The sequence below is a fragment of the Carassius gibelio genome, chromosome B9 (assembly GCF_023724105.1).
Source record: "Carassius gibelio isolate Cgi1373 ecotype wild population from Czech Republic chromosome B9, carGib1.2-hapl.c, whole genome shotgun sequence".
Classification (NCBI taxonomy): domain Eukaryota; kingdom Metazoa; phylum Chordata; class Actinopteri; order Cypriniformes; family Cyprinidae; genus Carassius; species Carassius gibelio.
The window spans coordinates 13,699,928-13,727,822 of record NC_068404.1 but is presented as its reverse complement, the minus strand read 5'-3'; the positions used below and the strand labels follow the sequence as shown (position 1 = coordinate 13,727,822).

Here is a 27,895-nt window from a genome sequence, read left to right as displayed (position 1 = left end):
TTTATTTTGTAAAAAGCGCTATACAAATAAACTTGAATTGAATTGAATTGAATTGAAAAAACATGACTTTTTAGAATTGTTAAAAACTGAGTTATCTGTTTTTGCCAATGAACTCTTCATACGTATATAAAAAGAAGAGCTACAACATCATCACAGCACATGTGAACATACTAAAGAGCTACTGTGTGTTTATGTTAGTGGACGTTGTCATCATAAAACAATAAGGAAAATAAGTATCAAAGCCATATTAAAACAGAGCAATAGCTCCATTCAAGGGAAACAAAATTCACCAAAGGTCTTTAATAACTAGCTATCATTTCTGACATAAACGCAGTGTTGAAACTGGCACAAGCAAAAACAATCGAGCTTCAAACGTCTATGTCATTCATAAATGATTAGTATTAAATAATTCACACTGTCTGGGGACCAGTGCCACTACTGGGCATTGCTATGTAATGTGAAGTCTTTATTGTGACTGGCTGCTTTCAAGTAAATCATAAAACTGCCTTAGAGAATAGTGATTTGTAAATATACACACTGTGTGGTCACTTTATCCTGGAAAAAAAAAAACACTATGACCTCACTTGAATACACACACACAAACAAAACCTATAGGCCAGCAGCTCGTCCAATTCATGCATAATGAACACACGGTGATGCTCAATATGAACATACAACACAGCTGCACAATAAAATCTCTATCTACCGAGTGTCTTTAAAAGGGCACTCTTGTTTGATGTGCTCTCATAATGCAGCTAGAACTGTATAGTTTTTACCAATAAAGACTGCAGTTAAAGAGCAGAAAGCTTTCACGAGTGGAAAGTCAAACTCGTTGAACATGCAACCTGACCTGGCATGCATTTCCCAAAAGCATATTTGCTAACCTGTTAGCAACTTAGTTGGTTGGCAATGGGAAATTGTATTGCAACCCACAAAGTTGCTAACTTAGTTAGTAACTATGCTTTTGGTAAATGCACTGACCGGTACACATTGCAAACCCTTATAACTCAGCTAAAGTGCTACCTTGATGTGATTGGTTCAGGAAATGCTCATAAATAGAGAAAAATGATCTAGAAGAAACATTCTGCCTGATTCTCTCAGTCAAAAAAAAAAAAAAAGGTTGTGTTTGGGAGTTATATATACATTCATGTCCAAGAGGTTGATTTTTAATTAATAAAGATAGCAGATTTCAACGTATTATTTTTTCTTCTATTTATATTTGAAGGTCACATTAAAACTGTCTCAGAGGCTTTTTAATATGCATTCATCATTTATTTATTCCTTTTAAATGCTTTTCATGTGGAGATCTTCTCATTTTAATATGTATTTTTGATTGTTTGGTCCCTGCCCCAAGGACAAAATTTTTATCTCTGAAAAGAAATAACATTTTTAATTACTGTATGTTGTATTATAAAATGTCATACAATTTCAATATTTATAAGTGAAAATTATTCCGAATTTTACACAAACTTTGACTGCATCCTTTCTATCTTGACCAACAAATTATGTAAATAAAATGTCAAGTAAATATCATGTTAATATCCATATAGTAGGATTTAAATTCATATTATTTTATCTTTTTAATAGTGCATCATTTCAGGTCAAGCTGAAATTTGTTATATATTTAGCATACATAAATGCTAACTATGTAATTGGTCTTTATGAGACAATGGAGATTTGTTAAGATGTAAAAAAAAAAAAAAAGAAGGAAACTCCACCCCCATCATTTGCAACACAAAATTATATATATATATATATATATATATATATATATATATATATATATATATATATATATATATATATATATATATATATATATATATATATATATATATATATATATATATAAACGTAATGTGCGATTTAATGAAAAGGACATTGTGGGGGAATACATTTCATTAGTTGCATAATACTATGCATAACCCACACATTAAAAACAACATTAACAGGACCATGGACAGCGACATTAGTCCACAAACAGGCTTTGTGCTTAATTCTGTGTTTACCCTTCAATGAATGTAACCGCATAATACATTTTTTAGGACTATGTTGTGTATGCGGTGATTAAAACCCTGCTGTAGCTCAATAAGCATTTGCATAATTAACTGCAAGTTCCTTTTTGTGCATTCAGAGCTGGAGCAGAGCAACAGAAGTCTGTATGGCAGAAGCATATCTTCTTCAAAAATCGAAAGCAAAGCGATGATCTGTGCAGAGTTTTCGGGTTTTGCAGTGTCGTTCTCTCCAGCGAGCTGGTGTATGTATTAAGGAGAAACGGTTCACGGCACATTCAACCCTGATGGAGCTGAGGATATTTAATAAAGCGAATTCCATCTGCTGCGGTAAGCATCTGCCCCTGTTCGAAGCGGGGCCAATTACCGACTGATTCGACGAAGCCTGGTCACAGCGAGACACGCAGAAGCGAAGGAACAACGAACGCTTAGCCGAGGCTTAGTGGTTTTTCTGCAGTTTACTTGCCACTTAAGAATGGCCAAGTGATTTCTAATTCTATTCTATGAAGTTTGAGTCATCAGTAAAATTGTACGAATCCAGGCACACATAAAACACATTTAGGTTATAGACAAAGATAGATGTTTTGTATCACAGATGACTGTTCAACTGATAGCATCTGGATTATTCTGTCTAAGGGAGCATATTTAAAGACAATTTTTCCTTTAAACTTAATTACACCCTTTAACCCTTTTCTTTTATGATTTACACCTAATGTCATAAGTAATGTAATAATGACATGAATATTCCCTCCAAACAGAAATAATGAAATACTGATGGCTTAAAGCAAGGAGGAATTACTCTCATGGAGTAAATCGCTGTTAAAGCTAATTAGTATTTCACTTTGAGGGCCTGACATGATGGCTCATGTCATTCAGAATAACACATCGCCATGGGTCTGCAGAGGGGTGTGTTGAGTGAGGAATGCAAAGCAAGGGAGCGTGGGTAGTGAAGTCAGGAGATGCCTGACATTTGGATTCACCATGGGTTTCATTCAAATCAACAGCAGGTTATGTTACGTAACACATGTCTCTTGAACATGGCAACCAGTGTAACTATTAATGACAAGCTAAAGCGAGGAAAATTACCCTCTTAAACACACAGCAGACTATCACCTCTGTATCCCCTGTGAGTTTTATGTGCACATATTCAGAAAACACTTCACACAATCTTCAATGTATTATTTCACTTACTCATAAAACAGATCAGCTTCCTCCACGCTTCAAAACTAAAAAACGCGGCAATGCTGTAATAAATACATTGATCTCAAAAACACTTGTATGCTAAAAATGTGTGACTGTGATATAAATGTCATTATATTGATCACATTAAATGCCAAAATCATGACAGTGAGTGTGTCATTGCTTTATACCATTGAGTAGACAATTCAGTAGACAAAAGTTAGTATTAAAGGACTAATTCACTTCCAGAATAAACATTTTCTGATAATTTATTCACCCCATTATCATACAAGATGTTTTTCTTTCTTCAGTCGAGAATGAATTAAGGTTTTTGAGGAAAACATTCAAGGGTTTTTCTCCATAGTGCACTTTAACAGTGACCAATAAGTTGAAGGTCCTTAGATAAGACTCCGGGATCACTGGGATTGTGTAAAGCCCGTTGCTGCATTGAAACTTTGCAGTTTGGACTTTCAAATCGTTGGCCACCATTGAAGTCCACTATATTGAGAAAAATCCTGGAATGACTCATAAATACAGTTACTTGATAAGTTCCCGAATGAATCAGTGTTTTTTGAATGAGTTGGTTTAATGAATTACTCAATTAATTGCTTATTGGGACACCTATTTGTGTATTGATGTATCCTGCATAAAGAAGCAATTTCAAATCTTAACAAGTTCTGTGTTTTGGTTGTTTGGAGACAGGTAAAGACATCTGTTTTCACAGTTAAAAGTTGCACTGCTTAAGGACTCTACTTCAACTTTTTTAAAAGCTACTTAACAAATTCTAGGATCGCTAAAGTGCTTTATTATCCTGTAACAAGCTCCTTATGTGAGAGATCAACTATTAATATTGCCAGTGAACCGCTGTGCTGTTCTCGTTCTTGTGGTTGATGGTGACTGTGATCCTGGATGACAAACCTGCAGTTGTCACTGCCACTTTTCCTGTCACCTCAAACACCCCTTTCCGGAGCGTTCACAAATATCTCCCTTCACCAGCTGTGAAGAAGCAACTTGAATCACAAGGAGACAAAAGCTAAAAACAGAATTTAACAGGTGCAGGTGTAATAACGTAAATCTAGTATAATTGTACACTGCAATTATGTGCATATTTTATGAATATATGAATATTGATATAGACAGATTGTAGGAAGAATATTTGTGTTTAGATGTCGTTAAACGTGTTAAGCAGAACTGAATTAGACTTAATCAATTTGATGAAATGATTAATGATTTTCAATAACTGACAAATTAGGGATGCTGTCTAAAGTGGATGAACGCTTAATGCCACAACAACAGATCAAACTGATTTGCTACATGGATTATTTGTTTATTTTAAAGTTTGTATTTTCTGTTCTGCAGAATTGCAAAAATAGAGACTTCTAAAAAGTCAGAACATCGACCTGTCTGCCCTTGGGCAAAAACAGGTAGTTCCATCCCTAACTTCACACCACTAGTCGAGCTTATGTTGTTATGTTTGGACAGCATGGTGAGGTTCAGATTTCACTTTTGGAGCTGTATAAAATAAGGAAATTTGAAGAAAAACAGATACAATTTTAGCCAAGATACCAAATCCATCTGGTGGTACAAAGTTAAACTAATAGTCTTGACCTTGAATATGCTCTCTCCCTCAGCATTCACAGCCCTAGGCATGAAAGAGCTTCAGAAGTTTTTATAAATATGGATTCATTGTGATTCAACGAAGCATTGCCTAGTGGAGCCAGGTTATCCCTTAGTGCCTAGAGACCCTGAAGTGCTTCCAAGTTCTTCTCTAGAAGCCTTTGATTTGTTTTCTTCAGTGCTCCCATCAATGACTGATACTTGGTTATTGGATAAAACATTTGGACATGGTTAAGAGTCTTTGTTTGAAGGAAATCCACAACACTGCATTGCATTAGCTTCACAATTTAATGTTATTGGTCCCTGAGAGATGTTTTTAAGGCTTCTGCCGCGCTTTGACATGCCTCTACATCTTTTGTTATATCTAGATAAGTCAGCAAAATGCCTCCCAGAGTTTGTGTAAAATTGCCATGCTAAAATGAACCACTAAAATGTCAAAAACAAGTAAGTTAATCAGATAAAAGCAGTAAAATATGAAGTAGTGAAATTGTAACCCAAAAGTGACAGTAAACAAAAGAGGATGTTGTAATCTTGCTATAATATACAGTAATCTACAGCCCTGGCCCTTTTTAGTGAATGCAATAAACAGGATTGCTTATAAAAATTAAAAAAAAATAATAAAAAAACTTAACTGTCTGCAAGGCTGAAGTCAGATTGCCAGAGGCATTAGAAACACTGCAGTATCATTGTAATTAGTCTCGTACCACAGTTCACAGTCCTGTTCCGAAGGCAGCCTGCTGGTTGTTTTTTTTTTTTATAGTTTCAATGCCATTAAAGTTTCATAGACTTTGCTCTGAATTAATTACATTGTACAGCATCAGATTGCCACAGTAAATGGAAACCTTTATCGATTAATTAAGGAAGTTTTGTCAGTGCTTTGCCAATAGACCAGTGAAAAGGAGTTCATTAATTCAAACCAATTAGAGTCACTGCGAACACTAACTGTCAACGGAATGCCGCCTGTTGCACGACATGTTCGCATCGTGAGTATTTATGTAAGTGTCATGATGTTAGAGATTTTTTTGGGTGAATTACACCACACAGCAGGCTCAGTGTCTCTCAGTTTGATGCTCGTTTTCTCCACTCAACTCTGTTTCTGACTCTTTGTGTATGACAGCCTGCATTTAGTGAGATTTAGCCTTGTACCCAGTCAAAGAATACAAGACACACTAACATATAGATAGACAGATTCTTGACTGGATTACTCAAGACTTTTCTATATAAAAACTATAGAAGATTTTCTTTGCACATGTAAAATTCTATGAAAATGATTTGAATGTGACTTAGGCAATCAACTCTGCATTTTTTAACTAGTGTTTTAATTTTGTGTTATTGGCTATTCCTGCAGCATTCTGCTTGTCGAGTCTGTCCTGAGTGCTTGTGCAATCAAGTGAATGTTTGGTTGTTTACACGTAGACCTCACATTCACAGTAACACAAAGGGTTCTGACAGGGATGTCAATTTTGAAGCTGTGCGTGTTGCCACAGAAGAAGGCTCTATGTGACTTGTCTCTCAGGTCATTCACAGCCTGTCTCTCTCGGTTTCGCTCTGAATTGTTTTCTCACCGGTGGCCAATGTTTTCTAGTTTTCTCTTTATAATGAGGGGCAGATTGTGCCTAACCATGGAGCCAGTACACCACCCTGGGGAGAAACTCTTAGCCACACACACATAAAGAAAAACTAGTAAAAAAAACTCAGATGTCATCATAACTTCATGAGACAGCTGTAGCCTGTGCTGAATCGCCTCGAAAGCAACAAATGGACATTTCAAAATTTTGATGATTACGGTTACCCTATCTCCTTCCATACATGCAGCCACTGCAACCTTTACAAAAATTCACCATGGTAACAATAGTTGCTGGCAAAACTTTCAAGTTTCTGTGCTGACCGGCTCATGTCCGGTTGCTAGTTGGATTCTAACAATAGTAGATTCTCGAACACACATCATTTACTGTAAATCCATCTCGTTTGTGAACTAAAAATCAATGTTGAGCACTGATTGCTAGGGTGTTCTGGATCCTAGGGTATTCTGAATGGTTGCCATATAGCTACTAATGAGCAGCCTAAAGAAAGCCTGTGGAACTGAAGGAGCAGACCTGACTGCTTCACACAGGTGCAAGAAAACTGGCCAAAATGGCTGACTGGAACGAATACAGAACGGGGGTCTCCAGGAGACTTGATGTGTTTAAGTCCGAGAAATGTGTGTGAGTGTGTGTGTTTTGCGACTTGCACACACACAGACAAACAGGAGCCAAGAAAGGGTCCATCTGGTGAACATATTCTAACCTGATTACAGAGAGCAGAAAAACAAAATTAATATAGACAATTCCCTAATACTTGCTGGCTCAATTAGGGTATTTCTGGCACCATGATCATAGCAAAATGGGAGCTGAGGTCTGAGATATGAAATACAGTATCTCTTAGACATTTGCTGAGCAATATGCAACTAATTACCAAATACAAACCATTTAAAAGTTTGGTGTTAGTATGTTTTATATATAGTATAGTATACAGTATATACACACACACACACACGTTGGTATATGTGGTTTATTGGGACTCTCCATAGGCGTAATGGGTTTTATTCTGTACAAACTGTATTTTCTATTGCCCTACCCCAACCCTACACCTAAACCTAACCCTCACAGGAAACTTTGTGCATTTTTGGATTTTCAAAATAAATAATTCTGATATGTATTGTAATACCTGTGTCATACCTATGTCATATACAAATTTGTGTCCTCGTTAACCACATAAACAAGCTCACACACACACACACACACACACACACAATTTTTCTTCTTGACAGATGCTAATGTGTACTTGATGTGGCCTTTTGATGAGTACCTAATATGTGACACACAATACCATTCAGAAGTTTGTATTTGTAGAATTATTTTAGTACTCTGGAAAAGCTTTTCTTATTAGTGTTGAAACAGTTTTCCTATTTTTTTGTTTTGTTTTGCTTTTTGTTTTTTTGGAGGATGTTGTGATGAATAGCACCAGCATTTAGAATAGCATTTGCTTAAAAAAAGTGTGTGTGTATGTGTGTGTGTGTGTGTGTGTGTGTGTGTGTGTGTGTGTGTGTGTGCAACTGTGCGATTAGACTCAGTCTATGGCTCACTCTGATGTTTTGTTCAGTTTCTTTCTCATCTGCTTTGCAGATTTAACAAATGCTCAGACAGGCCGAGATGAATTCTTGACACTGGCGGCTGTTAATTATGATGACTGCACTCGGTTTGCTAGGGGGGTGTAATTAGCTGTGTGTTCGGTGAATGGAAAGGCCTGCATTTATCCTGTCTGAAATGTACTGAATGCTCTGAATGAATGTTTGATTGAATATGGATGACAAAGACCGAATCACATCCTTTTTTTTATTCTCTCTGATTCCGAAGCTCTTCACTGCAAACACTTCGATAGCTAGATTTAGTTAGCTCATATCGAGAATGAGCAGCGGGATCAACACATCTCTGTCTGTCTGTCTGACATCTTCAGGCTCAAGAGGACTAACAAATGTAGACAACAACAAGCTCAGTCAGTATAATATATAAAGACAGGGAAATTATATGCATACTAGCGATATCCGTTAGAGCTAGGGTTAACCTATCAATCCAATACTATGTACTATTAAAGTTGTATGATTTCGGAGAGTAAAACTGATAATTATAGCCAACAAACTTTAAATAGCCCCAAAATAGACATAAACTATTTAGACATAAAATTAGAAGATGGTCTAATTTCCATTTATTAGCAATATATATAGTTTTATTAAAAAAGAAAAAAAGAGAAAACAGTAAGAAACTATAACTAAGACTATAATACAGGTCACATTTAGCTTTGTTGTCATGCAGTGGAGTAAAATAACAAATTATGTAAATGATGCTTCTTTTTTCCTGTCATTACCTCTGGCAAGCAGTGCTCTCTGTGACTGAACACTGTCTGACTGCTTGCGCTTTTGAGCATTTTTATACATGTTCACATGAGTGGAAGGACAGATAGTTTCTATGTTACGCAACTTTTTTAAACTAAGTTCTAACTTTTAACTAAGTTCATTATAAGTTGTTTTTTTTCACAGCTTATGCTGTATATTTCACTATTTATTACATTTGAATATCATTATAATAATAAAAAAGCTAATATTTTTACATTTTATATATTTTACTGTTTCTTATATTATCATTAGGATAAAATCTATATAATAATAGTAATAATAAAAATAAAAAAACATAGGATCAATATTGTGTCTTCTGGCCTCTTAATATCCTTTTCAGAAGAATCATATTTCTACAGATTGATCCGGTCATTCCCCAATGCATACTCTCAAAATATCAGCCACAATAAAGAGTCCATCACTTCCTGTTAGAATGTGTGAATGTGAGGAGCCCCAGAGCATTAATGAAGTCCAGTGTTTATCAGTGTCTACAGCAAATATGCCCTCTCTCTATGGGCCTGTCTTTGAACTCCTCTCAAATGGGAGCACGCCAGCAGCACAAAAGTCTCCTATCTCTCCTTTTCTCTGGCATCAAACAGCAGAATAAAACCTTTGATAGTGCACGTCACATTGAGTTTAAATGCAGCTGATCCCAACCTAAGCGAGGCGATAAAGTGGCAAATGATAACATGAGTTCTTGTCTTTACCAGCTCTGAGCGAAGAATCTCCAGAAGGAGCTTTACTGCAGGCTTTTATTCCAGTGCTATTTTCTATTAACCGTCATCAGAGTCCTTCTCTAAAAGCAGTCCCCCTCTGTGTTTCCATTTATCGCTGATGATCAGTTAAAGATAAAAGCAAGTGGGGATGTGATCTAGAGGCTGCACACATCTCTAATAAACTGATAGTGTGGAAAGTGATGAACCTTTGAGAGATTTCAATTACCAGTCCAGATCTTTAAATGAATATTCTAGTTCAATAGAAGTAATGGGGCCCATTTTTAGAGGATTTAAAAGCAGGACTGTAAAGTTTATAATTTTCCAAAAGCTGTTCAATTAATTCTTCTGTTAAAACTTAAAAGCTGAATAATATTAGTCATTCTGGGGTTACAGGGTTTATGGCAGTCCATTGTCATGGCAACAAAGTTGCATAATTTAAACAGAAAAGGTTAGTAAGCATTTTCTTTTCTTTTCACCACATCTAAATGGTATTAACCTGATGCATATTGTTTATGTTTTGGGCTATACTATTGAAGCAGTTTGTTTCAATGTTTACAGATAAGTTCCATTGCAAGCACCTAGCTAACTATTATTATATTTTTTTATTAATAATGAAATGTTTGTGTTAATTAACATTATAAGTTTGAACTTAACCCAGAGTATCCCAGAATATTAAACTAGACCACTGGACAGACATAGTTGTGGACGTGAAGCTGCATGTTAGCGACCCTCTGTCCACCAACACACCCACGCCTCAGCCGGACAGCACGCAAGTTACTCATCCCTTCTGTTCAAAAAACACATTACAAATCAACTAGATCTCCACACATTCACGCTGTGTAGCTTCAGATAAAAGATCGGCCTAAAGAATGGGAAGAGAGCTCAAAAGTGTGTCTTGTCACACTCATCTGCAGCACTGGAGTAGTGACAGAAACACGTTTTGCTCTTTAAAGGATTTTTGTCCTCTTTCACCCTCCAGATGTCAAGTAAAATGTATTCTTTAGAAAAACTGTGTTAAATCTTATTACGTTGCTTCTGTTCTTCAGATTATGTAATTATTTGAGATGAAGAGATGAAAATGCGACAAAATGTACTAGGGATGCCAGGGAACAGAACAGAACACACCACAGAACATCCCAAACAAGCAGATATGCAGCAGCCTGAACTCAGCAAGACAGGGAAATGAAACTATAAATCCCTTTCTCTAAGACTTAATAACTACAATCAAGAACTACTCAGAGCTCAGTTACACAATACTTGTAAGCTGACAAACGTGGACATTAACTTTAATTCAATACCAAAATGTAACGTATTTTCCATTTAAATATTTTATGTATGTTATGTATTTTAATATATTAACTATATTTAAATACAACTGTTTAAACTTGTTTAAAGTTTGCTTAAATTCTCCAGCAATGTGACAAGTAACGTTAGAAATATTCTATGCATTCTTCTAATTATATGAGGCCATAAAACTGCGTGCGTGCGCATAATTATAAAATATTGTCCAAAATAGATGTAGTATTGGCTGTAGTATGTGAGTATGACTGCTGTCTCTGGTTACCCTGAACAATGTTACGAAGCAATGACCAACCTGCTACACGAAAGGATTTCATATGTTCACGCGCGTGTAATAAGAGATTACAACTGTTCCATTTTACGCACTATTGTAAATAGCTTCGGGTGACTGATAAATTTGCCCAAAACACTTATTTGCATTTGACACTTTGGTGAAGGAACGGGAAGTTGGTACGGTCTGCGCACTTACGGGTGCCATCGAAACGGGTGGCGATGGTGTCGAGGAAGGTGTTCTGCGGGGCCAGCAGTCCTCTCATCACAGGCATCCTGGTGCGGGTCGACTGCGTCCTCCTCGAGCTTCTGCGCCCAGCAGTTGACTCCTGCTCAGCCCCGAACCCGGGTAAGAATCTGGATGTTCCGGGCGCGCATCCTAGACCCTGCAGGAGCGCCCCGATCCGTGATACGCGAGGCTCCACTTTGGCAGCTCAACAGTTACCATATCCTTTAACAAAAAGCCCACATATCTGCCTCACATCGTGTCAAAGAGGACAAAAATCCGCGTACGTGTCTTTGTAAGTCAGGTGCTTGGAGATGAGATGAACCTGTGCGTAACGGCAGCGCTGGAGACCGGAGCTCTGACTGGTAAGGCGACTGCGCACTGATGCCGTGTGGACTTCTGTGGCACCACGATCCTTCCTTTCTACATCTATATTACTGGCTTTCTCTAGTTGCTCATACCAGCAGGTGTCACGTCACGTGGGGAGCAATCTGGTAAGGAGGCTAGAACCCTTGCTACTCGTCTTTTTATAAAAGATTTTGTATTCAGATGAAATTATCTAAAACAAATCAAATTGCTGATTAAAAAAAAAAATCGAGTTTCTAAGGTTTCCTGATTTTACACATAAAAAGTGAGATTGTTTTATTTAAGGGTCAGTAACGCAATGATCATTTACTGGATCTAAGTTGTTAAAAAAATACATTGGCTAAAATTTACATGAATAGTCTACACCTCCATAATAATAAACATGTCTGTCAAGGTGGTGTAACCTTAACTTTTTTAAAGAAATGGTGGCATGAGTAGTTCAAAGAACCAGATAGAAAAAAAAAATCCTTAAAATAAAAATATTGTACAAAATGTAAATATTTTTCAAAAATGGATTTAACTATTTGCAAGAGTGTTTTACTACTACTATTTTTTTTTTTTTTTTTTTTTTTTTGGATTTAATTTTATATACGATCAATGTGTTTGTGGTCAATAATAATAGAACAGAATAATAAGGGAAAAAAGCTTTACTGTCATTTTTCTCCAGTGTGGTCGGAAAAAAATACATTGTCCCCATGGAACAGCCTTTAACAAGAAAAACAAGTGAACGATATGTAATTTGACACAGGCAATAAATACAATGAACTCACCACTTAGAACTCACTTAGGTTAAAACAATAGTCCAAAGTATAAAAAGAGAAGAAGAAAAATAAGTAATATATATGGCAACATTTTGTTATTTTTCTTTTAAATGTTGGTGTCTTGTTTCAGATTGAAAAGCTCACACCCTCAAACCTAAAGTTTAATGTTACCTTGGCCTGCAGACTCACATTCCAGATGCCCAAAATATTCCAAAGGACGACACACTTACATAGATTTTTTTTTTGGTATTGTATTGTAACTTGACTTTATCAGAAGTCCTTTACCATGTCTTGCATTGCTATAAAAATATATTAAATAAATAAAAGGTAGATTTCAAGTATGCTAAACCATTACAATAAACACCGGCATAAAGGACAAAATATTGTGGCAGTCAGAGGGGACTCTTACTACAGACTGAGTGATGGTATGGCGACATCTGCCGGTGAGTCTGAATCCTACAGGAGCTGCCAAACGACTGCTCAGTGCTCACTTTCACCCCCTTCCTACTCAGACAAACTCAGAGGATATGAGCACACCGTTTCAGCAGCACATGAAGGGCAGTGCTCTTGAAGTTGGATTGAGAATATGGACTACTCAAGAAACAGAATGCGTTTTGGAGGTTGGGTGAACCTGTATATATCTGTCTTACATTCATCTTCTGTTTCATCTGCTTTTGTTAATGAAGATTCGCTGGAGGCATGGAAACTAGAAATCACCCTTATATGATGTGTGCAGGGGAAGGCTGGTACAAAACCAAATCATTAACAGTTTGGTTTATGGAAATTGGCACTGGCGTCGCCCTTATTCTGTTATTTTGGTGGCGTCATGACGCACTTTTATGACGCGGTAGTACCAATTCTCTGCATAGCCTACTTGATAAATATATACCTAGGTCTATTTTTAATGAGTTTTAAACAGAACGAAGACCAAGTTTAAGTGGTTGCGTTAAACGACTGGTTTTTAATTTTGATAAAAGTGAGTGGAATTGCAGAGAGGTTCAAAATGGGCGTGGCTTATGGTTCTAAATAATATTTTAGTTCTAAATAAATAATAATCTATGTTTCATTCATTATAATGAATTCACTTCGTGAATAGTTAATTCTTTATTCATGTGTAAAATATTGGTCATATTGCTTTCAAAAATAACGCAGAAGTCACGTGGTAATTATTACTTTTCACCGTGTTGATGAGAACGGATTAATGCATGTTCTATTGGGAGAAATACAAAATGCAAAAAAATAAATGTAATTATAATATAAATAAATGTATGAAAACAAATACGACACGGGTTTATCATCACAATATTATAGGGAAACAGCTTGAAGGTTTTAATGATTTTAAGAAGATTGACAATTACATATGACATGGCCATAACCACAATATTATTATTAACCAACATTTAATATCATAATTCAGTGTGGGGAAATGTATTTGTGTGTGTGTGTGTAGTTTTTACAGCAGGTACTACATGTTTCAAATTTATTTATCATTGGTAATTTTAACGATTCTTGCAACTTGCATTTAATGGGCTAATTAAAAAAAAATCTAAAATTAATTTAAAATATACTGAATTTATACCTACTGCCTACATTTATTGGATATCAGAATATTAAAATGAGTTTTGTGTTCTAAGCTATTGTTTAAATTGATTTATTCAAAGTCATTAAATCTAAATTATTTTTTTCACTTTTTTACAATTGAAATAAAAATGACCAAAAATTTTGAACATTTTCTAACTATTGCCCATTTGATTTCAGTTGTAAAATGTGAATAAAATGGATTTGTGATCCTACAGTTCAACGAATGGTCCTCATTTCTGAGCTGCATAGCGTCTCCTAGAGGAAGACAAGTGTCTGTCTCAATGCAAACAGCTGTTCTACACAAACATATGCCTCTAATGAAGGAGGGACTAGTCGTTTGAGTGTAGTTCCGTCTTCTCTTGGATTGGTGGAGGATTATCTGATTGCAGAAGTACATGTATGAGCAGAGCTGGAAAGAGCCAATGCCATCCTCTCAGCTGATAGGAAACAGCGCCTTCCAAGACTCAAAGTCAACCATCAGATATCTCTCCATTTACTCCAATACAATCTCAAAAGAAAAGGTAGGCGTCGAATATTAAGCCGCGATCGTTCAAAATAGTCGTTAAATCATCTTACAGTCGCTGTTGCTTTATTTGACGTTTCCTGTAAATTGCTACCGGTATGCTAATAGTTCTAATGGTTTTGTTTCGCAACCGGAACTGCAATAAGACTTTGAAACATTTGTTAATAGTGACACAATTGATGCAATACGTCAGGTGTCAGGTGCAGTTACTTTAGTTGCATGAGAATAGCTGATCTTGTCTCTCACAAAAGCTGGTATATCAGTACATAGATGATAACACTATAATTATTGTACTTGCAAAAACTGGTATTAGTATAGCCATTTATGAAAAAAAAGAGACTTTTCACAGACTGAGATTTATGTTTATTAGTCTGCAGGCTCAAAACTGCTGTTCGTTAAAACAGGTTTAAGGCAAAAATGCTGATTCACTGGTTTTGTAACTTTTCTCATTGGAATCTATTCATTCTTCAGGGAGTAAGTACTGGCCTTACTATACATCATAACATCTAGCTGTCATCGGTCTTGCAGGGTCCAAAATGTCTCAGAAGATTAAAGCTGGCTCTGTGGTGGAGATGCAAGGAGATGAGATGACCAGAGTCATATGGGAGCTCATAAAAGAGAAACTCATTTTCCCTTATCTGGAGCTCGACCTGCACAGGTGAGATTAAATGTGTGTGTGTCACTGTCACAGCGGGTGAGCATTTTTTTCATTAAATCTGATTTCCCTTGTGAATACTCAGGTTTAAGCCTGTGTGCTAATCTGATTTAATGTCACTTTGCTGCCAATTAGTCGTTTCATACCCACAGCGCTAATATTAAGGCCATATTAATACTTTATGCACTATGAAATCATTTTGAAATAATTAGTAAACTCCTTTCATAATATATTATTTCTCTATATTATAAAATAATTAATATTCATTATAATTAATATATATATATATATATATATATATATATATATATATATATATATATATATAATTAAAATGTATCGAAATCTCAATAATAAATATACTGTTAATTTTATTTGTTACTATTTATAACCAATATAAACTTGCCACAGACTTATTTTAGTGAAATAACTGTACATTACTATTAATAATCATTCCACTGAGCAGGCTCCTGAAGTTTTACAAATATGACATTTCCTGTTGTACAAATGTGGTAATCCTCAAGGCCAAAGGGAAATGTTATCTTCCCATAATTTAGAACTTTTATTACCTAGCATTACTTTCTGTGCTTTTCTGTGTTCTGAATTGTCAGCATCTGTTCTTTGAACTTTATAAGTTATGGTTTGATCTGAATGGCTCTTTAACTATAATGACCAGCTTTTTTTTTTTTGTAAAAAAAAATCAATAGATAAATCAATCAAGTATTTAGCATTTTGCATGAACTTGACCTAGAGGTTTGAATAATAGTTGCAAGGTAAAAAGTCGGTCGGTTATTTGGCTGATAAGAGTATTATCAGTATGTTAGCAAACAGGGTTTCGTCACTTAAGGGGGGATCTCTTGACGCCTGTCCATTCAGTCACTTTCACTGAACTTTGGACTGGTCTTTGAGCTTGTATCGTAAGATTGTTTGTGTATGCTTACTTGTCGTTTGTGCTTTTGGTTGCATTGTTGAATGCCATCTTTGCATCACAGGTTTGCTTTGATAGATTGAACTAAGTCTATGGCAACTCTATAAAAAAAAAAAAAAAAAAATGCATGTTAAATTGTTTTGAAGTCCTCTAGCGCCACCAACAGTTTTCCAGAATCATTATAATAACAGGGATTGGAAAGAAAGTGGGTGAAAGGTCACAGCTTACTCAACACAATAGTGAGGACACAGAACAAGGAAAGTATGGGAAAGTTCTGTCTCCGCTGGCAGTGATGTGTTGTAGCTCAGGAACGCTCTCTCCAAAGTGTGTGTGAAGTCTGTCACACTCTTTCTAGCTAGATGTTGAGTCTCTGTGAGGATGCTGTGAGGATGCTTCATTAGTTTTAGAAATTATACATATGGAGATACGTATCATTTTGATATGTCGATTTTCTTCGACCCACTACGTGTTTAAGTATCTTGATTCTAATTGTTTTTTGAAATACAGTGGTGGCTGAAAAAATGGTTTTAAGTCAGTTATTTTCTGGAAAACGCTGCTGGCAATTTCAATGGACTGCTCGAGGTCAGCCTAAAAAGGTGCTCAGTACAGTTGACGGACCAAGTCTGCACATTGTCACAAAAGTAATAAAAAAAAAAAATTTAAATATGAAATATCTCCCTTTTGGAGTGGACTTCCCCAAACATGCACACTACACTCTGACTAAAATTCAAAAAGTGAAAAAGCATAAGAGGACCCCTTCAAGTCAAAATAAACAGTTAATCAGATGTGTATCATTGCATTGTCTCAAATTAATTTAATTTGGGATTTTCCTTAGCTCTAAGTTATAATCATCAAAATTAAAAGAAATAAACATTTGAAATATATCAGTCTGTGTGTAATAAATGAAAATAAGATAAAATAGGAGTTTCACATTTTGAATGGAATTAAGGGGGAAAAAACAACAACTTTTTGATGATATTCTAATTATATGACCAGCACCTGTATAAACTACAAACAAATAATAATAATAATAATAATAATTCCTTACATTTATTTACACAAATAATTTATTTGTAGATGATATAACAGCAACTTGGAAAACTAAGAAGTACTGATATAATAGCCATAGCGGAACTAACTTTACAAAATATATTCAAATTCAAACAGTTGTCTTAATTGAAATTTTAAAAAATCTGTTTTATCACAGTAAGAAATTAATTGTTCTATTTCAGTTCACTAGAACAGTGTGACTTTCTGCTACATTACCATGGCACTAGTTTCCCATTGACCTCATTTAAAGCGTGCCATGGGACGCCATCTGTCTGACTGGGAGCATAGTGTAATGTAGGTCTGAGTCCAACATCACCAATTTGGCTGCCACTGTGAGCTAGGTTGTAGGTTTTTTTTTTTTTTTTTTTTTTTGGACTCAAAGCAGCTCATAGGTGTACTACATGTATAAGATATGAAATGCAATTTTGCTTTTTCCATTTGATTCAACATCAATTAAATTTTCTAGAATAATAGACCTTTGGAAGTTGGAACTGTTTTTTTGTCCACTGAAATGGAATTTGCAATAAGAACATAATCGAATGATTTACATAGTTTAGCAAAACTCATGAGATTTCTGTTTTGCTCTCTGTGTGGTAGCTATGACCTGGGAATGGAGAACCGTGATGCCACTGATGACAAGGTGACTGTTGAGGCAGCCGAGGCTGTGAGGCACTACAACGTTGGCATCAAGTGTGCCACCATCACTCCTGACGAGAAGCGTGTGGAGGAGTTCAAGCTCAAGAAGATGTGGCGCTCTCCCAACGGAACAATCCGGAACATCCTGGGAGGAACTGTGTTCCGAGAGGCTATTATCTGCAAAAACATTCCCCGCTTGGTCCCTGGTTGGATCAAGCCTATAATTATCGGCAGGCACGCACATGGAGACCAGGCAAGCAGCTCTTACTCATTAGAATATCTGTAATTAAACCTAACTGCGGATTTGTATGAATCTTTTATCATACTTTCTGCTGTTTTATCAAAGTTCACATTATACCTAAGCAATCATTCTTTAATATCGGTGAAATCACATTACAGGTAAAAGGTCTCCTGAGATAATCTGTCCATTTCAATTTTAACAGTACAAAGCCACAGATTTCGTTGTTCCTGGTCCTGGAACCGTGGAAATGACATACACACCTAAAAATGGAGGGGAGCCAATCAAATTTGTTGTCCATGACTTTAAAGGTAGTCTACATTGATTCCAAATTTCCATTGGAAGTAGTAAGATTTTGCATACTATTTTATGAAAACTGTGAATTTGGACATACTATTCTTTTCACATACTGTTTTGCACCTACTTTATAGTCAGCAAGTATGTGATTTTAAATGTAGTCTTTCTGTATGTCAAAGATGTTTCTGTCTCTGAATGGTGATGTCATCACAGCGGATGGTCACCTGTGAGAGCATTGCTCTGTATGGTGATGTCATCCTAGCAACATTGAGCATGTTTGTCTCGTCAGTGTTACAGTTTGAGGCCCCATGGCCAGATTAACACTGATTTGGTGTTTGATTAGAAATTATTGGAACATATCCTAGTTGTTTCTAAATAGAACTGGCACAAGCTCATCTGCTTTTAGACCAGGTTTTCTTGACCGTATGTGTGATTATGTATGTTTAGGTACTGGTGGAGTGGCTCTGGGGATGTACAACACCGACAGCTCAATCCGGGACTTTGCTCACAGCTCTCTCCAGATGGGGTTGAACAAAGGCTGGCCGGTGTACCTCAGCACCAAGAACACCATCTTGAAGAAATACGATGGCCGTTTCAAAGACATTTTCCAGGAGATCTATGACAAGTGAGTCCTCAGGGAAACGGTTGTTTGTCATTTGTCATTTAATAAATTCCCCCTGGTAATCAATCTAGTTACTCAGGGTTTTTTGAACGAACGAAAACCAAACCTGTTTTAAATTTCAACTTACAGGCTTGCATGTATACGGCAAACACTGAAAAGTAAATTCAGGAAAAAAATTATGAAAAGCATTCTGACAGTGTGTGTTTGTGTGTGCAGAGAGTACAAGGCTCAGTATGAGGCCAAAGGCATCTGGTATGAGCATCGGCTGATTGATGACATGGTGGCTCAGGCCATGAAGTCTGAAGGTGGGTTTATCTGGGCCTGCAAGAACTACGATGGAGATGTGCAGTCAGACTCTGTCGCTCAGGGTGAGTAAAACTGCTGTAAAATGACAATTGATATTCATCTTTTCTTTTGCACCCCACCAATGCCAAAACATTGTCTGAAAACAGTTACATGAATGAATAGTTTAGCATTGATTGAACACACACACAAAAGGAGGATAAGCTCAATGTATGCTTCTGTTCAAAAGTAATAACATTTATTTTAAGTATTTATCATTTATTTATTTTTAAAATAAATTAATGCTTTTATCCAGTATATTGAAATAAAAAACAGCCTTTTAATTGTAAAAATATTTTGGAATATTAGTTATTACTGTATTTTGATTAAATAAATGGAGCCTTGGTGAACATTAGAACTTATCTTAACTTTTTATTGTATGATATTGTTTAATTGGTTTAAAGGATTAGTTGACTTCCAGAATAAAAATTTAGTGATAATTTACTCAATTTACTGGCTGTATGTGATCCCAGCCGAGGAATAAGGTTCTTCTTTAGTGAAACAATCAGTCGTTTTCAAACAAAGAACAAAAAAAATTAATATACTTATACAGTGTGAACGTGCAAAGAAAGTCAAATGTCATTTTCAAAAAAAGGTAAAACAATATTGGAATTTTTTGGTCACCCTACCTTTTGAACCAGACTACAGATGAAAAATCAACCACACGTGACGATGCCAACGTGATTATGTAATGTGTGAAGTCACACTAGTGCAAGATGAGCATTGTGGTTAAAAAGTATAGCAATAATTTTTTTATTAAAATTAAAATATTTTTTTTTATTATTGGCTAATCGTTTGGCTAGATGAGCCCTTTTTCCTTAAAAAACAAACCTTTGACTGAAGAAAGAAAGACATGAATATCTTGGATGACATGGGTGGGGGAAGGGGTGAGTAAATTATGAGGAAATTCTAATTCTGGAAGTGAACTAATCCTCTAAGACCTTGCATTTGCACAATATTACTCGCTGTAAAAGCATTCTGAAAGAATTATGAAATTTACAGAGTAAACATTCTGTTTCTAGGTTATGGCTCATTGGGTATGATGACCAGTGTGCTTGTGTGTCCTGATGGGCGTACAGTAGAAGCTGAGGCAGCCCATGGCACTGTAACACGGCACTATCGCATGCACCAGCAGGGCAAAGAGACGTCCACCAACCCTATTGGTGAAGAAAACACACTTCACTAACCACTCTTAATGATTTAAATACACAAATGAGGCACTGAAAACTGTTATTCATGATCTTGTATGTCCCATCAGCCTCTATCTTTGCGTGGACACGAGGGCTGCTGCACCGGGCGGAGCTGGATAAGAACGCAGAGCTGCGGGTGTTTGCTGAAGCACTGGAGGCCGTTTGTGTGGAGACCATTGAAGCTGATTTCATGACAAAGGACCTGGCCATCTGCATCAAGGGAATGTCTAGGTACAGCCATTATCTTGCTCTAAAACTTTTGGGATTTATTGAGGGCCTTTTTTATTTATTATTATTAGTTGGAGTGGGGTTAGATTTATAATAGACTGCATCAGTGTTAAATGCTTGATAAAAGTATAGCAACAAGACTTTATTAACATGTGTTAAGTTATTTTAGATATTACAATTTTTCCGAGTTTTATTATTTATTTATTTTTTTCATCCTTTCTTTTTTTTTCCACAGTGTCAAGCGCTCTGATTACCTCAACACTTTTGAGTTCTTGGACAAACTGGCTGAGAATCTGAAGATTAAGTTGTCAAGCCAACCCAAGCTATAAAGCTGCTGGGTGTTTGACGGGGTGTTCACCCACACACACACACACACACACTGACAATCAGCCCTCAACCCACCTCATGCCGCAGACTCTTTTAGTCTAATTTCCTGTCTTACTGGGAGCAAAGACAGAGAAATGATTGACTTCACCACTAAAACCAGTAGGGGGAGCAGTGCACTTACAACTGGACGATGAAAGTGCTATTTTAAATGCCAGGAGCCACTGTTATGCTGTAACCTTCATTATGCTTTTAAAAACAAATGAGAAACATTCATATAGTAAATTATATCATTGTTTATACATTTTATCATTGCAACAGTTATTTTCTTTGAGACATATTCCCTGTAGTGCATAAATGCATATTTGTGTGCTACTGCGATCTCTCAGGTGCTTGAACACCTGTTGCCTTATTGTCTGTGTGTGTAGTTGTCTTGTCTTTCGAGCAGCCACTCTCGAAGCCATCCCAGGTACAGTGAAATTAGGTTTTAACAATGTAAATACCTATTTTTAACTGAAATACTGGTAGTTTATTCCAGGTAGACATTCCTGTTCATTCTTCACTCAGTACAACTGTCTGTCACTGCATTACAAATGAATTTCCTTATATGGTTCTGTTTATGTCAGTCTGTGTGATTCTGTGATCAGGTCTTGTGTTATTATGACATCAATAATAAATTAGACTTTTTAAGAAGAAAATCTCATATGTTTTGACATTGTCTGATCGTGTTACGTTGGCGAGGATGCTTTAAATTGATCAAGAGTGATAGTAAAGATGTTAATAATGTTTAAAAGATCTTTTAGACCAGTGCCGTTCTTTTAAGATTTATATTTTTCGAAGAATCTTGAAAAAAATATATATATTACAGTTTCCACAAAATATTACAGTACAACTGTTTGCAGCATTGATAGTCGGCAATCACCAAATCAGCATCACAATTTCAGATGTCAGAAAGAGCATTATTGCCAAGTATGTTTCCACATACAAGAAATGTATAGTGTCTCAAACTCCCAGTACACCGAGACAACAACACACAGATAATAAAAATAAGAGTGAATTAAATACACGTTTAAATATAAATAAACCAAATATAAAAAGTATTTTCCAAAAAAAATAAGCCCGTCAAATGTTAGTAATAATTCACAATATTATTGGTTTTAATTAAATCATGTTGTCACTTAAGGAGGTTCACGCTTCATTCACTAGATGGCAGTACAATGACGTCAAGACGAACAGCCTTTTAAACGGAGCCTGAACGTTTTAATAGCGAATAATACAACAACGGAGAGTTTCTAATTAATTAATTTCAGTAGCATTATTTTATTATTTGTATTATTATTCAATATTAAATATATATATATATATATATATATATATATATATATATATATATATATATATATATATATATATTTGTTTGGATAAGTGTGTTTATAATGTTCTACTTGAAGGTAAAGTAAAGCAAAATATGAAAAGCTTCATGCACATAAACGTGACTTCTACCAAGCGACCGGTAAATTATTAGAGTATGTATGAGCACCAAACAGTCTGAACTCAGACTGCTACCTACACTTAAGTGTTCTTGACTTTATAAGACAATGGTTTACCCGAGAGAGAGAGAGAGAGAGAGAGAGAGAGAGAGAGATCATGCCTCAGACTGTCACCATTGTGCCGTGATAATTGGATTCTCCTTGTGTGAATGGACACTCATTCACTGGCTTTGTTAGTGTTAAGATTACTATTGTGCTGCAGGAAGTAAAGACTTATGAATATGAAATAGAGGCCAGTGGTGATTCCGACGTTAATGACGTAAAACATGCACAAGCGGAGGTCACTAAAGGTCACTGCTATTCAAACCCCGCCCACAAAATATCACATTGGGCAATTCAACTACTCATCACCTGACAAGAAAAGTTCAGACTATGGATTCAATTAAGAAAAATCTGAGAAATTGATCAAACTGCCACAGTAATAATGCTGTCTATTGGTACGTGCAACCAACCATATGCAACTGACATGACCAATGAATTCTTAAATGAGTTTTCACACTATTATAGATATTCTAACATATATTTAGACTAATTTTTTTTTCATATAATATATTTTGGCCTGAAAAAATGTTAGATGACAGATAATGATAAAAGCAAATGCAGGCCACTGAATCACAGATAGGCCTATATCTGATGGGACAGTGTTAAAAAATTTTCTCATAGGTCACAAAAACTGTCAACATCGAAACTGCATTATTTGCACCAAGCACCTCAGCATGACTCTTCAGAGCCTTAGGAAGGACATGCACATTGAAAATGAATAAACAGATGAATGATTGAGATATGGCTTGATGTTGTCTCTGCTCTCTCTTGTCTGAGAGCGCACCTTACCCCTGTAGAGACAGTGGTTTCCATAGGGACGCATAGCCACTCTACTCTTCAAAAGCGGGCCGAGCAGAGGCAGAGGGGCCCTTTGTGTTGGAGAGGAAAGCATGGAACAACGCTGGGCAGATGAAAGCCCTGCTATCCTTATGTCCAATCATAATTTAGTCATCAGTGCAGGAGCACAGAATCCAAATAGACACTGAAAACACAAACATCGAAAAGGAGAGGCTCATGGGTCAAGATTTGAGCAAGAGAGAGAGATGGGAGGCTGATATGAGGATAAATTTCAAAGAGATAAAGGAATAGTTGTGCTGTGGCTCAGACTTGTTATTTTTTTCATGCTGATGATCAATTCTCTGTGCTGTAGTTTGTGCTGAAATGATGCCGCCCACTTTCATCCAATTTGAGGAAATTATGATGAATCAGCTACATTGTTCAAACTAAAAATAGCAACCTTGTTTATCAGGACATACTTCTTTGTCTATACACAGAGTAGGAGTAGGAGAAAAGTAGAGGTGGCTTTGGCCGATAGATTTGTTTACTTATAAAATTAATTACTAATTAAAAGTATTATGTAAACATTATTAAATCATTACAAGTACAATCCATAACTGTTTATAACATACTGTAGCAGACTTATAGGGGTAGTGCAGCAACCAAAGCCTTAGAAGAGCAGCAAGATGTACGTATAGTACTGTATTAGTTATGATAAAGCCCAAAAAACTGTTATTAAATCAGAAATGCACCACCATTCAAAATGGGGGTCAGTAAGAATTTCTATATCCGCTTATGTTTCATTTATTACGGTAGGTCAAATATATATTTAAAATAGCAATATTGTAAAATATTATACCAATTAAAAAAGCTATTTTCTGTGCCAGAATTTAAACGTGTTTTTTTTTTTTAAACTATTGCTCCAGTCTTCAGTGTCACGTAATCCGTCAGAAATCAATACTGATTTAATGCTAAAGAAACTTTTTTTATCATACATTGTGGAAAGAGTTGTTCTGCTCAATGGGGTCTTTTTCAGGATTATTTGATGGACAGAAAGTTTAAGGAACAACATTTGGTTGAAACGGTGATATTTTGCATCATTATGCCCTTACCCTCACTTTCAGATCATAGAATTCTGAACAGCAGAGTAAGAGCTGAGTTCCAAAAAAATTAATCAAATTAAAACAACCAAAATGGTGTAAAATCTATGATAAAATTACTGAAGACCAGCAACATCTGCGGTATATGAGATGAAATGGCATATGAACCTGAATCATACAATAAATCACATTTAAAGATACATTTATTTTTATCAACCAGTTGGATCATTTCATTTTTGCTGCCATTTGACAAGGATAGTAAGGTCAACATTTCCCTACTAAACATTTATTGAAGATAACTTCATAACAAGTGGAGTAACATTTCAAAGAGTTGCTGCCATTTGTCTAAGGTTAAAAGGTTAACGTTGCAACACTGTTTGCTGTGTCCTTTTAATATATATATATTATTTTCTCCTCCCTCTCTACATGTGACTTACAACAGCGCAGCCTGTCCAACTGCTGACTCTGTCTCAGAACAGCATAAAATAAGATTGAAAAAAGAAAGCCTGAGTTTTCTGGGGCGAATAAGCATTCAGCATGGGTTCAGATGATGGTCTATGTAGGTCACGCACAATATGGCGCCTGCAAGTTTACAGCTGGGGCTCGTTCCACCATTATCCCACAACAATATCACGGAGAGGAACTTATTTGAGCCCATTAGCCCATGTCCCCTCCTCCTTCATTAACGAAGCCTTTCTTTAAACAAGCCAAGACAATAAGCTCTCAGAAAGGGTGGCAGGGGGGGGCAGGAGGACTGTAGGGGAGGTCGCCGGTTTAGCCTGGAGCCCACGATAATTACTGTGTTTCTGTCTGTTGCCTGAAAAAGACTTGAATAATGTTTCTTTTTCTGTGGGGACCCGAACAATACATGCAGGCCTGGCTTCAAGAGCGGCAAGCTTTTGGCTATTGGCTATTACAAAAAAATCTCATCTTTGCCACTCACGCCCAAACCTCTTGTCTTTATTATCACACAAAGTCTTAATGTCGACCACAATTTGCACATTAAGAATGCATAGATCTTTTATGCAGTTAGACTTCTTTTGTCAGAATTTGTATGGTAACTCTTTCCAGGCCCATGTGGGTTGCTAATGACTGTGATATATGTGCAGTTTGTCTGGGATGTTGGCGTGTGTGTTTGTGAGTGGAAAGAGTCTCTACAGAATTACAGTGTAGCTGATTTTACACACTCCTACACAACACCAACTCATGTCTTATTCAGTATGTATAACTGCTATTGATCGTAATGGAAGCTTGGTCACGTAATATTACCACTGTTGTTATGACTTTTAATACCCCTCATTTTATAATCATTATTTTAAGAAGGAGACAAATAAAATATATTGCAGCCTAAATAAAAATAAATAAATAAATAAATAAATAAATAAAACCCTTAAGAAAAAGTACTGTGGTGGCACCTTGATGCTGGGCTGGGGTGTCATATAACACAATTGATAATGAAATATTATGTCCATTAATTTAGTGGTAGTCCATGATACATTAAACAATATCAAGATACGGAATATATATATATATATATATATATATATATATATATATATATATATATATATATATATATGGAATAAATAATTTTAATCATGACATAAAATTAATTAAGAACTTGTTATAAAAAAATGTAGTCGGAACCACTTATCACAGGATGTTGTTTCACCCGGTGCGCATTTCCGCTGACGGAACTGAATGTGACAGATTGTAAACAGATGCGGGTGAGTCATTTTCACGTACAAATAACATATTATTCGCTCTTTGCATGCGTTGACTCTTTTTATAGTGATTCTCCGATTATCAGTGATACATATACATGTTACATTCGCTGCGAGTTAAACACAATCAGATGACACAAATGTCATTGGCAGATGATGTAGCGGACTAGCATCACGATGAAGTCATCGGCTGAATTCATAGAAGCAGCGACTTAGATAAAAACACAATCTCTGCCAGAAGAGGGGCAAACCTAAATATTAGAGTTTGTTCATCGTCTTTTTACTTCTGTTTTCGTTGATGTTGTATCTTGTTTGTGTGTGTCAGCTGCACTTGGATGAACTACCAGTCCGCATCAACTTACAGTAATATTATTCAGGATACTTCTCGATTTAAACGTTATCTGTAGTTTTTATTCAGTGAAGAATGCCTGGTGTTAGCAGTCAGCTTTAGAAGGCAACGTTGTTATTATTCAGAATCAGCAATTATACAGCTCAATTCATGTTAATATACAGTTTTATTCTCATTTGATAGTCTTAGTGCAGTCAAATTGATAATATTTCCTGAATGTCTTTCAAAACCCAACATAGCAAGGCAAAAGCAAAAGTAGCAAAGAACCAAAACTATGTAAATACTAAGTATTATGTTTATTTTATTCAATCTTTTTTTTTTCTTGGAGATTTACAATTGATTGTATTCTTTGAAGATGGTTGTATTATATTGTAACAAGTAAAAAAAGATAAGCAGTGTTGGTTACTGACAGGGTGACTGGTTTCCTCTCAGTCAGATCTATGATAATATGATGTCATGTTCCCAGATGATGACACATACCTTTTTGCTCATCACAGAATAACAATTATTCTTTGTAGCATCAACTTGAATATATTGTATAAAATGGCATTTAAGAATGTGCACATCTACAGTATTCTGCTGTTTTCACTTTAGGATTCTCACACACTACTTGCAGGCTGTAACTTTGTTTTGTCACTACCTCAGTGTGGAGATTGATATTTGCTGTGAGATGGCTAAAAATAAATAAAAAGGCAGAGAAGGGCCTCCACATCTCTGTTTGAATAATTTGTTTAAGCAGAGGTGTGAGCATCACCGGATCAGTTTTTTTTTTACTGTAGCAGATCTGGTTCTTAAGGCTGGCTGTTGTCCAAAAAAGTTTTGCTTTGACTGTTTTAAATGGATAGTTCACCCAAAAAGTGAAGAATCTGTTGTCATTTACTTTGGTGGCCATTGATTTCCATTGTATGGACAAAAAAAACACTGCAACTTAACTCAAGATTTCTTCTTATTTGCTTCACAGAAGTTGTACAGATTTGGAACAACATGATGGTGAGTAAATGTATATTTTTGGAGAACTATTACTTTAAGTATTGATAGTCAAAATATTTTTTTGGTGTCATTTTGAAAGCAGTTTTAATGACTCAATAGAAAACAGCTGTCTGTTGGTCTCGCTTTCTCTATTTTTCCCCATGGGACTGGAGAGTCTCTGATCTAAGATGATGTCATGGTCTTTTAATAATTGATGGTATAAAGAAAGTGAAAGACCCTGAGCTGGAGTGCAGAGGAAATCGATGTTAGTGTGGGAGGAGGTAGACATGAGTAAGATGAGAAGAGGCTGCAAGATCCTGTGAAACGAAAACAGAAAGAAGCTGTGCTCAGGTTTAGCGAGGCTGGGAACCCCGCCCCAAGCTGGAAACTTCC

The 27,895-nt window shown here is 36.0% G+C and overlaps 2 protein-coding genes across 5 annotated transcripts in view; both read left to right on the top strand.

The window, feature by feature from the left end:
- Window positions 1-12,835: 12,835 nt before the first annotated feature.
- On the top strand, window positions 12,836-21,689 carry idh1 (isocitrate dehydrogenase (NADP(+)) 1). 2 transcript variants are annotated; one of them, XM_052566325.1, is made up of 9 exons: window positions 12,836-12,997; window positions 15,010-15,139; window positions 17,712-18,003; window positions 18,194-18,299; window positions 18,733-18,910; window positions 19,124-19,275; window positions 20,272-20,412; window positions 20,508-20,670; window positions 20,903-21,689. In XM_052566325.1, the coding sequence occupies exons 1-9, from the start codon at window positions 12,964-12,966 to the stop codon at window positions 20,994-20,996; spliced, it is 1,290 nt and encodes a 429-aa protein (XP_052422285.1). In that variant the 5' UTR covers window positions 12,836-12,963; the 3' UTR covers window positions 20,997-21,689. The 2 variants fall into 2 exon arrangements, with proteins under 2 accessions (XP_052422285.1, XP_052422286.1); XM_052566326.1 differs by lacking the exon at window positions 12,836-12,997 and adding an exon at window positions 14,312-14,479.
- A 4,426-nt stretch (window positions 21,690-26,115) lies between these two features.
- plekhm3 (pleckstrin homology domain containing, family M, member 3) overlaps window positions 26,116-27,895 on the top strand; it is a 47,586-nt gene continuing 45,806 nt past the window's right edge. The window contains exons 1-2 of one of the 3 annotated variants that reach the window (XM_052565908.1): window positions 26,116-26,187; window positions 27,495-27,523. The gene's annotated coding sequence lies outside the window, so the exon portion shown is untranslated. Of the gene's footprint in view, window positions 26,188-26,248; window positions 26,548-27,494; window positions 27,524-27,895 lie in introns of those variants that run through there. The other 2 variants (XM_052565909.1, XM_052565910.1) reach the window with 2 other exon arrangements.